The sequence below is a fragment of the Chiloscyllium plagiosum genome, chromosome 7, assembly GCF_004010195.1.
Source record: "Chiloscyllium plagiosum isolate BGI_BamShark_2017 chromosome 7, ASM401019v2, whole genome shotgun sequence".
NCBI lineage: Eukaryota > Metazoa > Chordata > Chondrichthyes > Orectolobiformes > Hemiscylliidae > Chiloscyllium > Chiloscyllium plagiosum.
This window is the reverse complement of record NC_057716.1, coordinates 21,060,474-21,076,020: the sequence shown is the minus strand read 5'-3', so window position 1 is coordinate 21,076,020 and position 15,547 is coordinate 21,060,474. Positions and strand designations below refer to the sequence as shown.

The 15,547-nt window shown below is 39.4% G+C and overlaps 1 protein-coding gene across 3 annotated transcripts in view; it reads left to right on the top strand.

Moving 5' to 3' along the window:
* LOC122551395 (disco-interacting protein 2 homolog A-like) overlaps positions 1-15,547 on the top strand; it is a 278,397-nt gene that overhangs the window by 246,133 nt on the left and 16,717 nt on the right. For 2 of the 3 annotated variants that reach the window (XM_043693215.1, XM_043693217.1), the window contains 7 exons: positions 4,330-4,441; positions 5,392-5,501; positions 6,200-6,330; positions 8,163-8,331; positions 8,591-8,761; positions 10,118-10,147; positions 10,992-11,053. In XM_043693215.1, the coding sequence (XP_043549150.1) occupies positions 4,330-4,441; positions 5,392-5,501; positions 6,200-6,330; positions 8,163-8,331; positions 8,591-8,761; positions 10,118-10,147; positions 10,992-11,053 (785 nt within the window). The remainder of the gene's footprint in view (positions 1-4,329; positions 4,442-5,391; positions 5,502-6,199; positions 6,331-8,162; positions 8,332-8,590; positions 8,762-10,117; positions 10,148-10,991; positions 11,054-15,547) is intronic. The other variant, XM_043693216.1, reaches the window with a different exon arrangement.

The window sequence follows — 15,547 nt, the reverse complement described above, 5'->3', positions numbered from 1 at the left end:
CATTCCCAAGTATCCACTCCACTCTTCCCCTGCCCTATCATAGTTACCATCTACCTTCACCCACCTCTCGCCATTCCTCCTACTTTTCCCTGGCCCAACCCCCTCACCTATTTATTTCTCATCCCCTTTACCCCTCCACCGCTCTCCAGCCCTGATGAAGACTTATGCCCAAAATGTCGACTCTGTTGCTCCTCAGATGCTGCCGGTGCCTTTTCCAGCAGCACACTTTATCAACTTGGAAAATACACTGAGTGTAGCCTGGACAATTTCTAAGAGCAGCAAGACCTTGGTAATAAGGAGACAGGGTTAATTAAACCTTCAACTTGAAGGGGAGAACTTTGATTTCCTGGTATTAAATGTAAATTAAGGTAAGTAGAACAGTATGAAGACGGAATGCACTAAAGTGAACTGGGAAACGAAAGATTAGGGCAGTAGAGCGAGTATAATATCTCTGAACAAGTTGATTAGAAAAATAGGACAGGAGAGCGTATAGTCATGTATGAGAGTTTTTGAGGAAGGAACAAGCAGGATAGATAAGGGAGAACCTGTGGCTGTGATATACTTTGGTTTCCAAAAGACATTTGATAGCATGCTTCATCCGAGATTACTGCACAAAAAAAAGGTATAAAAGTAATACATTAGCATGAATTAAGGATTGGTTTGCTAACAAGAAGCAGAGTAAGAAAAGACTGGTCCTTTTTGGATTGGCAAATAACTTTTGGATTGTGGATCAGTACTGGGTTCTCAAATTTACAATCATTGTGCCTGACTTAGATGGAGGAACTGAGTGTGTGGTAGCTGAATTTGCCAGTGACACCAAGCTAGATCAGAAAGTGTGTTGTCAAGAGGAAGTAAAGATTCTGCATTTCAATATAGATAAGTTAACTAAGTTGGCAAAATAAAATTGGCAGATGGTGTATTGTGTCAGAAAGTGCAAAATTAGCCACTTTGTCAGGAAGACTAGAAAAGTAGTCTATTATTTAAATGGAAGGAGGTGCAGAAATCAGAGATACATAAGCATCTGGATGTTCTCAAACATGAATCTCTCAAGATTAGTTTGTACATACAAAAAGCAGTTCAGAAGGCAAATGGAAGGCTACTGGAGCAGTTTAGACCTGTGTGCACTAGGGTTTCGAAGGATGTGGGGAGGTTCAATTGAGTTACACAAGATGCTAAAAGCAATTACCAAGATAAAGGTGGAGCCAATGTTTTCTCTTGTGGGGCAATCTAGAACGAGAGGTCATAATTTTAGGAAAAGGAGTGGCATTTTTAAACCTGAAATGAGGACAAATTATTTATCTTAGTGTCTCAGAATTCACTACCTGAGAGTATGGTAGATGCTGGGGTATTGAATCAAGTTTAAGGAGGCCACAGACAGATTTTGAATTAATAATAGGTTCAAGGGTTTTGGCGAGCAGGCAAGCATGTGGAGATGAGGTCAAGATAAGATTGTCCTTGATTGTGTTAAATGGCAAAGCTGGCTTGGATTCCTCCTAATTCTTATGTTCTTACGGAATTTAAGAAAGGAATTTTTAGTATAACTGTCAAGGACTTTATGGAGTCTGGAATGCTGTGTCTTATTTTTGTCTCATATTTGAAAAAAGATAATAGCAACAGTTCAGAGAAGGTTCCCTTGATTAATTTCCAGGATCAATCCTTTTCTTCTGAGAAATGTGGAACATTTGGGGCTTTACCTATTGATATTGAGAAGAACGAGAAGTGGTTTTATTGAAGCATTGAAGATCTGAGTAAACTTGACAGGAAAAACTGAACTTCAGCACCCAGTTTAAGAATTACATTTTTACTTAACAGACTAAGATGAAAATAAATTATATTTGAGAATTGGTTTATTAAAATCTCTTCCCAGAACTCATTGAATTTACTCAAGGCTCAGATGGATTTTTTGATCAACATGGTGGTCAAGGGTTGTGGAGTTATGGTCACAATCTGATCAACCCTGATCCAAGCAAATTTGTTTGCAAACTCTCAACACAAACTATATTAAAACTGCTGTGCTCAAAGCAGGCAGCTACAACCATGGAGATCAAGAGCTGGCCCACAGTTTTTGAAACCAGTAGGATATTAGTTTTCAAAAATCCTGCAAATTAATTCGGTAACGTTTTTGAACAATTTTGACACATTTCTGTTATTATGAGGAAGCTCAAAGTTCTGAAGGTCAGGTGGAGTTGAAGCCAAGATCAGATTTGCCATGATTTTAATAACTGGTGGAGTAACCTTGAATGGCTGAATGACGCACTCTTGTTCCTGTTTTCCTATTGTAATAGTGATAACACTTAAGAAGCTACCTGCAAAGTGCTTTGAGGAGACTGGTTATGGAAAATGCTCTGTCTGTTGTAAATATGTTGTTTCCTTTGTAAGTGGGATGTTGGAATCAAGGGAGTGAGCTCACATTGAGTGGCTTTATCAATAAAACTGGCCAGACAAAAATAATCTCAGGCTCTCAGATCTGTAGCCCATCAGGACCGATATGGAACTACGTAAGTATAAAATTAAGATGAATTCCACTGGATCTCCTCACCAACTTTCCATAGTGTCTTCAGCTGCAAACTTTCAAAAGTCAATAGGAAATACTTTTATTTTCTCAGTAAAAATTCGGAACATTTTGTCTTTAGCAGACACAAGTAACACTTGCCACTGTTGGTTATTCATTTAGAGTCATACAGATGTACAGCAAGGAACCCTTCGGTCAAACCTGTCCATGCCGACCAGACATCCCAACCCAATCTCGTCCCACCTGCCAGCACCCCGCCCATAACCCTGCAAACCCTTCCTATTCATATACCCATCCAAATGCCTTTTAAATGTTGCAATTGTACCAGCCTCCACCACTTCCTGTGGCAGCTCATCCCATACACCTTCTGCGTGTAAAAGTTGCCCCTTAGGTCTCTAGATTATCTTTCCCCTCTCACTCTAAAGCTGTGCCCCCTCGTTCTGGACTGCCCCACCCCAGGGAAAAGACTTTGTCTATTTAACCTATCCATGCTCCTCATAATTTTGTAAATCACTGTAAAGTCACCCCTCAGCCTCCGACGCTCCAGGGAAAACAGCCCCAGCCTGTTCAGCCTCTCCCTATAGCTCAAATCCTCCAACCCTGGCAACATCCTTTTAAATCTTTTCTGAACCCTTTCAAGTTTCACAACATCTTTCCAATAGGAAGGAGACCCAGATTTGCACGCAATATTCCAACCGTGGCCTAACCAATGTCCTGTACAGCCGCAACATGACCTCCCAACTCCTGTATTCAATACTCTGACCAATAAAGGAAAGCATACCAAACGCCGCCTTTACTATCCTATCTACCTGCGACTCCACTTTCAAGGAGCAGTAAACCCACACTCCAAGGTCTCTGTTCAGCAACACTCTCTAAGACCTTACCATTAAGTGCATAAGTCCTGCTAAGCGTTGCTTTCCCAAAATGCAGCACCTCACATTTATCTGAATTAATCTCCATCTGCCACTTCTTAGCCCATTGGCCCACCTGATCAAGATCCCATTGTTATCTGAGATAACCTTCTTTGCTGTCCACTACACCTCCAATTTTGGTGTCATCTGTAAACTTCACAACTATACCTCTTATGCTCACATCCAAAACATTTATGTATCTGATGAAGCGTAGCGGACCCAGCACCGATCCTTGTGGCACTCCTCTGGTCACAGGCCTCCAGTCTGAAAAACAACCCTCCACCATCACCCTCTGTCTTCTACCTTTTGAACCAGTTCTGTACCCAAATGGCGAGTTCTCCCTGGTATTCCATGAGATCTAACCTTGCTCACCAGTCCCCCATGGGGAACCTTGTCGAACGCCTTACTGAAGTCCATATAGATCGCATCTACCACTCTGCCCTCATTTATCCTTTGTTACTTCTTCAAAAAAACTCTTTTGTACATAAGATCAAAGAGCTTGCAACTGCTATATTTTGCTGTTATTAAAGTGACTTGATATTCATATTGGAGATGAAAACAAAACTTACTGTAGGTAGAATACTGAAGTAATAAATCAGTTTAAAAATACCTATTCAAAATGTCACTATCCTTTATCTCAGCCAATTGGCAACATCTCCTACTTTAGTTTCAGATTTTTGATTTTACAACGTGTCGGAAAGCTACTGCAATTTATTTGGGTGAGGAATGTTGTTGCGTTGTGGTGTAAACACCCATAGGAAAATAATGAATGAATAAATTGATGTTTTGGATTGCCCAGTATTTCTCTGGTACACCCACTATTGCCAAACAAATTCTGGTCATTAATTGACCTCCCCAAATGATTTTGGAGACGTGTTATCATTTTTCCTTTTTTTTTCTATTTAGGTAAGCAAATCTGTCTGCATACTCACAACACAAGCTATATTAAAACTGTTCCGCTCAAAGGAGGCAGCTGCAGCCGTCGATATCAAGAGCTGGCCCACAGTTTTAGATACCGGTAGGATTTTAGTTTTTAAAAAAACTGCAGATTAGTTAGACAATAGTTTTTGACCAATTTTAATACATTTCTGATATTACAAGGGAGCTAAAAGTTGTGAAAGGAAGGCAGAGTTGAAGCCCTGATCAAATTTGCCAAGATTCTGTTAAATGCTGGAGAAGGCTTGAGGTTCTGAATTATTTACTGTTTTACTACTTGTGTTTATGTTCTTAGAATAGGGTTCCTCCATTTTGCAATTTGTTAAAGGTAGTTGATTCAAACAGTTACTCTTTATTCACTTAGTGACTGTCAACTTGACAATTTTGATTTAGCCTCATCTCATGAAATTTCTTCAGTTCACCTCTCGAAAGATTAGTAAAAAACGTACAGGTATCCCCTGCTTTTCGGCCGTTTGCTTTACGCCGCTTTGTTTTTACGAAAGACCTACATTAGTAGTTGTTTGCGCAAATCCAAAAAGCATTTTTGCTTTTATGCAAAACAGCAAAGGTTTTCCCATATAAAACTTGCATCTCTGCTTTACGCCATTTTCGGCTTTCAGAAGGTTTCTGGCAGCGCTCTACTTTTGGATAGCGGAGTATACCTGTATATCAATGACATCTATTCCAGTTCTCCCAGGTATACACTGAAAGATAACTGGATATTTGACTCCTGCCCATTGTCAAGTTCTCTGGGAATTAATGAAAGTTGCTAACCTTCCTCTGCTCCAAGAAAGTAATTAGGGCCAATGTGAACTTGAAGTACACCCTTTTCAGGACATTTTGTGATCAAGCACATTTATTTTGACTCGACTGAGTATAAAATTGAATGTCAGTAAAAGATCTGTCTTGAGAAAACTACACATATGAGAAGTAAAACTGTTTACCTTTTCCATGGTGAGTTTGCTATTGATATTTTAATAATTTGCACTAATCATGATTAATAATTATTTTTGACATTTGTCTTTCAATTAGATGACTTACCCCGAAAGAAGCCTCCCCAAATATATAAAGCACCAACACCTGAAATGTTGGCTTATTTGGACTTCAGTGTATCCACCACTGGAATTCTTGCAGGAGTGAAGGTATGGAGTCTTTCCTGATGTATGGATAGATGTATGTGCTAACTAAGGTGGCAGTGAGAATTCTGAAAATCAGCAAATTGCCCAATCTAATTTGATATTTCATGCCCCTCACTGTGCTTGATATGATGGGCATTACAGCAAGATTTTATGCATGTTCTACTCTAACTACAAAGCAGAATCTGAGATGGGAAGAACTGTCATCACACTTTGGGAAAGGGCATCTCTGAAGTCTTGTCTGAAGTTTTTTTTATTGTAGAATTCCAGCTGCAATACTCTTCTGTTTTGATCCATATATCCAATTAGTATGAGCAATTTCATGTGTTTTAAGTGCCTAAACCAACCAACATAAAATAAAGACTTGAGTAAGAAAGAAAATCTTGAGTTTACATATAATAGCTTTTACAATAGAATGTCTGTGTTTTACAGTCAATTAAGTATTTTTGAGGTACAGTTAGTATTGTAAACACGGGTCAGTGAGCTTCCTTGGCTGGGTTGCTGGTTTGCAATGCAGACTACTACCAGCAGTGTGGGTTCAATTCCTGGACTGGCTAAGGTTACCATGAAGGACTGTCCTCTTCAACCTTTTCCCTTGCCTGAAGTGTGATGACCTTCCATGGATTTCAATTTGAAATTTACATTGGAACAAAGGAAAATCTAGAATTATATACCTGTTTGTGTCTTGTTCTCATTGTCAACAGATGTCCCACGAGGCAACAAGTGCCATGTGTCGTTCTATCAAATTGCAGTGTGAGCTGTACCCTTCCCGACAGATTGCAGTTTGTCTTGACCCCTACTGTGGTCTTGGTTTTGCACTGTGGTGTCTTTGCAGGTCAGTCAACTGCTGCCAAACTGTTTTCTTTTTGGCAATGCATACTGAAGTACAGGAACTCAGTTTTATTATGGTTATTGTGTAATTCACCAATGTGTACCTTTTGCCAGAGATTGGATTTGTTTGATTCCATGTACTTATCTCGAGTGACAGCAAATGTGGTGCAAGTTTGATCTGCCAAGGACCAATATATAACCCTAGTTGTAAATAAGCAAAGCAAAGCTCAGAATTAAAAGCATAATGCAATCTTGTGCTATACTGTGGATTGATACTAAAGGTATGGAGCTGTGAACATTACTTCCCAATATTTATGATCAATTCAGACCCAAATCAAGGATGTATGTTTGGGTTTAGAAACAGCATATTGTCAACAGCAAATCTTATGTGCTGTCTGTCGCATGTAGAAAATTGCTTTTTTTTTTCCCTGTTATTAAGGAAACATGATTTTGTGGTGCAATAACATAGCACGTGGACAAGTTAACATGTGCAAGTTGAGCCTATTGCTATGCAAGTTCAAGGTTGCATCTTTTGCATCAGTGTTTCTGGTTTCTTCTGCACTGCTGAGAGGAAGCAACAAATAGACACAAGGCAATACCCTGAAAGAATGACGCAAAAAATGAGGATGATAGTTTGAGTGAGTGTGTGTGGACATCTAATGACATGTCACTCACCCAATTTTGCAAAGGATAAGAATCAGTGAAGAGAAACTAACTTAAAATGCTGAGCATTGCTCTCTTGAAATACTGGACTGAAAGGCATTTGAGATTTTGCTGTTGTGGCATCTAAAAATAATACTGCCTGCAAACTTTGACCTTCTGTTTTATGACAGTCTCTGAGATAAGAGAATTGGAAGTAGACATAATACAGTGAGAGAATATCATCTATGGTTTCACTGGAATGAATAAATAGCAGTACTGCTTCATGTTCCAGGGCAGTTCTATTCAGAGGAGGAGCAATTGTTTTTTTTTATTGTCCTGTAAATTTATTTTGGTGCAAATTATTTTTGCATCTCGATTTGTAAATCAGATTGTATTTGTTTGTCTGATGGAAATTTATCATCTTTGTTAGCTTAAAAGTACGCCACCTAATGTTAACCAAATTTTGCATGTATCCTTTTCATTAAACACCTTTTTAAAAATACATGCTAGGTGTAATCAGAAATAGTTTGTTGCTGAATGCTGAAATGTCACAATCTTAATCTGCATATTTGCAAGTGTTGAATTTTCATGCTGTTAGATATATTATTTCCCTTATCAATTTGGTGGTGAGTGAGATTAAATGACAGGCAGTATTTTTTGAAGTTTAAAAGCTATCACTAAAAGCACTTGAGTCAATGAGTTGTCAGGTTTAATCACATTGTGATTTTTTTTTTCAGAACATTTTGTTTACCTACAGACAACCATGTTTGTATTTTTAGATGTTTGGTTTTGAGTTTTACTCATGATCTCTCTGGTCAATTGTTTGATTTTAAGCATTCTACTGTGAGGCACACCAGATAGGGTGGCTCTGTGGTTAGCACGCTGCCTCACAACACCAGGGTCTCGGGTTCGATTCCAGGTGGAGTTTGCACATTCTCCCTGTGTGTTTTCTCTGGGTGCTCTGGTTTCCTCCCACAGTCCAAAGATGTGCAGGTCAGGTGAATTGGCCATGCTAAATTGCCCATAGTGATAGGTGCATTAGTCAGATGGAAGTGGGTCTGGATGGGTTACTTTTCAGAGGTTCGGTGTGGACTTGTTGGGCCGAAGGGCCTGTTTCCACACTGAAGGGAATCTAATCTAATATGCATTTTCACAATGTTAAGCACGTTTATTTTTTCCTTCCACCCACCCCAGTGTTTATTCAGGTCATCAGTCTATCCTGGTTCCTCCACTTGAATTAGAGACTAATGTTTCCCTCTGGCTGTCTGCAGTTAGCCAATACAAAGTGCGTGTAACTTTTTGTTCCTACTCGGTAATGGAGATGTGTACCAAAGGACTTGGTGCACAAACAGATACGCTGAAGGTAAGAATCAAGAGCGTTCCTGGAATTTACCAAGGGAGCTCAGTCATTGACTTGGAGATGCTGGCAAGTTCTTAATTATCCTTCAAATCATATTTCTCCTTGTCAAAGGTCAGGACCATTTCAAATTTTGAAACTGAATGCCAAAAATACCTAATGAAGCTATTTTGGCTTCTGATTTTTAAATCTCAGGTGTGATATCTTTTTGTCTTGTTTTTCATTGTGTATATTGGGGTTGCTTCTAAACATTTTCTTTGTTCAGGCAAAAGGTGTGAACCTGTCCTGTGTTCGGACATGCATGGTGGTTGCAGAGGAGCGACCACGAATAGCCTTAACACAGTCCTTCTCCAAGTTATTTAAAGATCTTGGACTATCTCCGAGGGCAGTCAGTACAACTTTTGGTTGCAGGGTCAATGTGGCCATCTGCTTACAGGTGAGAATTTCATCCTCTAAATTAAGTATGAGCTGAGAACACATTGGAATAGTCTTCCACAGAATTGTTAGGCTGAATGGCATCCTTCTGCATCATATCATGTCTGCATTGTTTCTGTGCAATTGAATTTTGTGCCAATTTCCTGTCTTTTCCCCTTAACCCTGCACATTGGATGCTTATTTAAATAGAAACAATGGCCTCTTCAATACTTAACTGAACCTGTCTCCTCCACATTTGCAGGCCATGCGTTCCAGACACTAATTATTCATGAGATTTTTCTCACCTCTCACCGCCCCTAATTTCAAAACACTATGTCCTCTTTTTCTTGATCTGTTTACAAGCTGGACCAGTTTCTCCTGATCTAGTCTGCCAAGACCCTCATGCTAGTGAAAATTTGTATCAAATTTTCTTGGTTTTACTTGGAGAGGACTATCTCAACTTCTCCAATCTTTCCTCGGACCTGAAGTGTCCCATTCTCGGAATCTTTCTTGTAAACCTGTTCTTTGCTCTACTTTTAATGAGCCAGACACGCTTTGTGCCTTTGACACAGTCCTATTTTTCTCCTATTACTGCATAAAGTCCACTTGTCGCACGGTTCATTGTTGCCATTAAAATAGCTGACGTTGTAAATTTGCCAGTCATGTCTGGAATTAAGTAATTGGTAAGTCACATGATGAATCTCTATTAAAGCTGTCTCCATTGGAGGGGAAGTTATCAACAATCTTTGACCTGATTGACTAATTTGAGGCTGTATTGTCCATTGAATGCAAAACCATTCATAAGATACCAACATGCTATCTTCAAAATACAGGATAATCTGGTCAATGTATATGGCAATGTGATTTTAATACAGTTAACAGTCTCATTAAATAGGTAACACTTCATTTTGCACTTTTGAGGTACATCTCTATGTTGGAAGGAAAATCCCAAATTTGCATTCCTGGTTCTCAAGTTATTTAATCTCGATGGTTGTTTGCATTCTCAATTTATATCAATGTGAGAAAGTGTCAACAAATAATCTTTTTGATGACATACAAAAATGTTTTAAACCATCATGTCTTTCTTGATGCTGTCTTGAGATGTTCTGTATAAAGCTGCAATACAAGTTACGTAATGGCTGTGCTTTATATATGTGTGTGTATTTTTTATATATATATATATCAATATTTTGAGATCTTTGTATTAAAGCAGAAGGGTGACTTTTTTTTCAGTGTTTCCAGTAACTATTTTGCTATTTCTGTTTGTCTCTTGTCTCTTGCTTATGCTTCTCTCTCTTTAAATCTGGCTGTCCCTTCCTCCCTCTGGGCTGACCTGTATCATCTCCATTCCTCGCTTCCTCCTCCCTCGCGCACTCAGCCACACAGGCTGGGCAAGCTGGCTGAGCAGGTAGAGTAATTTGTGTTTTATTTTGCCCCATGTCCTTTACTTGACCAACTGGCAAAATTTTATCTTAAACTTTATTTATCTTAGACTGACAAAGCTGAGAATCGCTGCTTTGTTTAAATTTCTGCACAAATTCATAATCCAGAATTTATTTGAAATTTCATGCAGAAAGTAACAGCGATACATAATTAATGAATTTCACTTACAAACACAGATATAGTACATTGGATTAAATTGTTATTGCACTGGCGTGACTAGAGCACGAATGTTATCTATTTCCAAGTTCCTGTTAAGTAGCAGAAATCTCTCAGTTATGTCTGTGTCTGTTTCTCTTGCACTTTCTTTCCTCTTTAATTGATTCTTCAGGACTGTTTGTTTTTGTCATTTGTTGAAGTTGTTATTTTTACCCTGATTTACAAATAACATTCCAGCTTACACATAGCAGGGGGCTAGATTCCACCTGCTATACAGCTGCATTCACTCTTGCCCTTTCAAACAAAGAAGCCAGAAATCAAATTATAGCTTGAGGCCAACTTGAGAGTTTATTGTTTTTGCTTTTCAAAAAATAATAATAAAATTGAAGACAATTGTAATTGTTCTGATGGCTCCTGTTATGCTGAACAAGTGATTGCATTTGTAAGGGTGCGTAATCATGGAAGTATAAATAGTACTGTGTGATTTTGAATCTTGCTTGGTTTAAAGCTATTTCTGGCATCTGTCGATTTGGCAGGACACCATGTTGCAGCCCTATTTTTGAGATGTGTTGTATAATTAAGTTTTGTTGAATCCCTTAAAGTAATGGCTGTGTCACGTTCATTCTTCTGACATCAATGTCTTTGTTTACTAGGGAACGTCTGGTCCAGACCCAACCACTGTCTTTGTGGATATGAGAGCCCTCCGGCATGACAGGTATGCTTAAGCCAATTTTGGACTTTTGTTAGCACTGAGTCACACATTTGGTTACTTTGCTTCACTCTCGACTGAGGAAAGGAGAAATATCGAAATGTTGAATTTACTTGCCTGCGAATGTAAGATGGAGTATTTTCTGTCAAGTGGTTTCCAAAGTAGTATAAAATATTTGCAGTACACACGTGTTTTGTTTGACTCATGTGCATGATGTTAAGTAAAACTCCTCTCCCCATTCTTGATGTATCGCATTTAATGTATCCTTTTGTTCCTTCTGGTTAGCTATCTTCCTCTTGAATTCTGTTCCCCTCAATTACTCCTTGTAGTGAGTTCCTCGTTTCAATCATTCTGTGGGGTAAAAATTTGTCTTTTCTCCCTTTTCCGATTTTTATTATAGACTATGTTCCATCTATGGCCCCTAGTTCTGGATTTGTTCTGCAGGTGGACACTGTCTCCCTTTTATAATCTTAAAGTCTGTACATGGTAAAAATTCAGTATGCCTTTTCTTCATTCCCTTCCCACCCCACCCCATCTCTCCTCCTTCCAGGATATAATTCTGTGTGGACGAACAGGGTTCATTACATCTTTACTCCAAAGAATAGCGATTGAACATGAGGAACGAGTTATTTCAGATTGATTCTTAGTCCTGATCCTGATTTGGGATACTTCCAGCAGGATATCCCCTCTCAGCACCTTTTTGTGATCCTCCATTCTGACTCCAAATGCTCTGACTGTCTCATGTCTTGAAAGAATTCAAAGTTCCTCAAAATGCAGCCTTCCTTTTTACTTCTCATGCTTTTTTAACCATGTTTGCATTGTATAGTGACCTTATTAGGTATTCAGGTAAAGATCCCAATACCATATCTGCCCCTGGGGTTGAACTAAGTGGTCTGTAGTTCCCGAGGTTAGTTCCATTTCCTGTTTTAAATATAAGATCCCATTTCCACAATAGCAAACTGTTTTAACTGGCACTTTTAATAACAGGCAAAAATTGTACACCTCAAATACTGAAAGTTTAATGTGTTATTGCGATCTCCACGATGTCCGGGTCGTCATTTGAGTGAGAGAGTGAGAAGGCTGTATGCTGGAGAGTTCTATGTAAAGCTATGTTGCATTATTATTGAAGTGATTCAAGCTGCAAATAAAGTATAATAGTAAAGTAAATACCCCCACAATACCTTTCTATTACTAAGTGTGTGTTTTTACATTGAAGGAGCTATGAAGGAGGGGATGGGTAGGATGAGTGCCCCCTATTGGCAGGAGGAAGAGTCTTTCATTCAAGGTTTTATAGTTGGTTTCCTTTGTAGTTTTTTGGTATTAATAGTTGTTTATAGTTATGATAGAGTAGTTTTGTATGCATAGTTCTTCGACTCAGAGTCTTTATTTACTTATGCTCGGCACTTTAAGCAGGGCTCAAGGCTCTCTGAAAGGGGATATGGCTGAGTGTCTAATTAGATGGTGCACCTGGAACTTTAAGGGAAGTTATTCGCCTGTTAAAAAGGAAAAAGGTGCTCTCTAGCCTCAAGAGGGAAAGGGTTGATATCGCTTTGTTGCAGGAAACCCATCTTGATGATGGGGAACACTTGAAATTACAACAGTGGGGTTATGACCAGGTATTCTTTTCATCCTTTACTAATAAAAGTAAGGGAGTGGCAGTACTTATCCAGAAAAAGTTTCCATTCACATTAGAGCAGGTGAAAGATGAGCACGGACAGTTTGTGATACTTAAAACCCTGATACATGGGGAGGGATATGGCATTTTAAATGTTTACTGTCCTCGGGCGCATCCCCTCAAATTTGTGATTAGTGTTTTCTCCAAGTTGAGTGCTTTTGGAACACGGCACAATATAATAGGGAGGGGATTTTAATTGTCTTTTGGATCCGACAGTATGCCTTGTGGGCCCCCAACTTTTTCTTCGCAGGCCAAGCAGGTGGTTGACTTATGCGAGGAGTTGGGGCTGTTGGATATTTGGAGATGTCTTCACCCTACCGGCAGGGACTTCACCTTTTTTTCAAACTCTCATAAATGTCACACAAGGATTGACCTCTTACTGCCTCCCTCGGCCCTTCTAGATTCAATTATGGGCTGTAAAGTTGGGAATATAGCTATCTCTGATCACGCGGCAGTATATTTGGAAGTTAAGGCCAAATGTTTGTAAAGTTAAAAAAAATTTGCTAATAAATATATTTACAAAAAAAAAGTTGATCATTACTCCATGCAACGATACATCCCATTGAGGAAGAACATTTCTCGAAAGAGGTTTACCTGATCATGGTTAACTAAGGAAGCTAAGAATGGCATCAAGTTGAAAGAAAATAGTACAATATTGGAAGGATTTCTTAAGTTTTAAAAGATAACCAAAAAATAAACTTTGAAAGTAAATGCTCAAAAATTATCACAATGGGCAGTTAGAGTTTTTTTTTAAATATATGAAAATGAAGAGGGAGGCAAAACTAAACATAGGCTGCTTAGATAATGAGTCTGAGGGAACAGTGAGGAACCAGGACATTGCTGAGGATTCAGCATAAATGCATGTCTTCACAGTAGAAGGCACTAATAGCATTCCAAACCTGTTAAATAATCGAGGGACAAAAGGGGGAAGGAAAATAAACACAATAACTACCTCTAAAGAAGTAGTATTTGGGGAACTAATGGAACTAAAAGCTGGTAAGCCATCAGGATTGAATGGGTTGCATCCGAGGGTACGAAAGAAAGTAGCTGTAGAGATAGTGGATGCATGAGTAATAATCTTTCAAGAATCTTTAGGTTCTCAAAGTCCCAGAGGCTCAGAAAATTGTCAATATAACATTCTTATTCAGAAAGGGAGGGGCACAAGAAGAAAAAGGTAACCAAAGGCCAGTTAGCTTGATGTTTGCCATTTGGAAAATGTAGAGAGCATTTTAAAGGATGCAATAGAGCATTAAGAAATACTGAATATAATTGAGCAGAAAGGGCCGTCTTGTGGCACAGTGGTCATGTCTGTACCACTGAGACATGAGGCCTGGGTTCAATTTTACCTGCTCCAGAGGTGTGTAATAACATCTCTGAACAGTTTGATTAGAAAACTAGGTTAATATATATAATGTATATATGTGGATCATATATATTAGCACAGTGTCCGCATGCTTACCATCAGGTAAGATGAAGGAGCCTTGGATGACCAGAGAAGAAGAGCTTCTCGTCAGGAGGAACAAGGAGGCTTACTTCAGGTTGTGGAAGCAAGGATCTGGCACAGCTTTAGAGGATTACAGGGTAGCTAGAAAATAACTCAAAAAATGAACTGAGAAGAGGTAGGAGGGGGCATGGAAAAGCCTGAGCAGATTAGAGAAAACCCAAAGATGGTCTACACATGTGAGGAATAAGAGAATGATCAGACTGAGGGTAGGGATGATCAGGGATAATGGCGGGAACTTGTGCCTGGCGTCTGAAGAGGTAGGGGAGGCCCGAAATGACTCTTTTGCTTCCGTATTCACTAGAGAAAGGGACCTTTTTGATAGTTCACCATGGACCAGGTTAATAGGCTTGAACAGATTGATATTAAGAAAGTGATTGCTGGACATTCTGGGAAGCATCAAGATAGATAAGTCCCCAGGGCTGGACCAAATAAATCCAAGGTTACTACGGGAAGCGAGGAATGAGATTACTGCACCTCTGGCGATGAGCTCTACATCCTCATTCTCCAAGAGAGTAGTACTGGATGATTGGAGGAAGGCAGATGTTGTTCCTCTGTTTAAGAAAAAGAATAGGAAAGTCCCTGGGAATTACAGACCAGTCAGTCTTATGTCTCTGGTAAGCAAGGTACTGGAAAGGATTCTGAGAGAGAGGATTTATGACTATTTGGAAAAACATTATTTGATTAAAGATAGTCAGCATGGCTTTGTGAGGGGCAGGTCATTCCTTACAAGCCTTATTGAGTTCTTTGAGGATGTGACAAGACAAGTCGACGAAGGTCAAGCAGTGTTTGTGGTGTATATGGATATCAGTAAGGCATTTGGGAAGGTTCCCCATGGTAGACTCATTCAGAAAGTTAGGAGGTATGGGATCCAGGGAAATTTGGTGGTCTGTATACAAAATTGGCTGGCCAATAGAAGACAGCAAATGGTTGTGGATGGAAAGTATTCTGCCTGGAGGTCAGTGACCAGTGGTGTCCCACCGGGATCTGTTCTTGAGCCTCAGTTCTTTGTAGTTTTTATAAATGACTTGGATGGAGAATTGGAAGGATGGGTTAGTCAGTTTGCCAATGACACAAAGGTCTGTGGTGTTGTAGATAGAGTCGTGGGCTATTGCAGGCTACAACAAGACATTGACAGGATGCAGAGCTGGGCTGAGAGGTGGCAAATGGAGATCAACCTGGATAAATGTAAAGTGATTCATTTTCGAAGATCAAATTTGAATACGACATACAGGGTTAATGACAGGATTATTGGCAGTGTGGAAGGACAGTGGGATCTTGGGGTCCATGTATATAGATTCCTCAAAGTTGCCACCAGTTGATA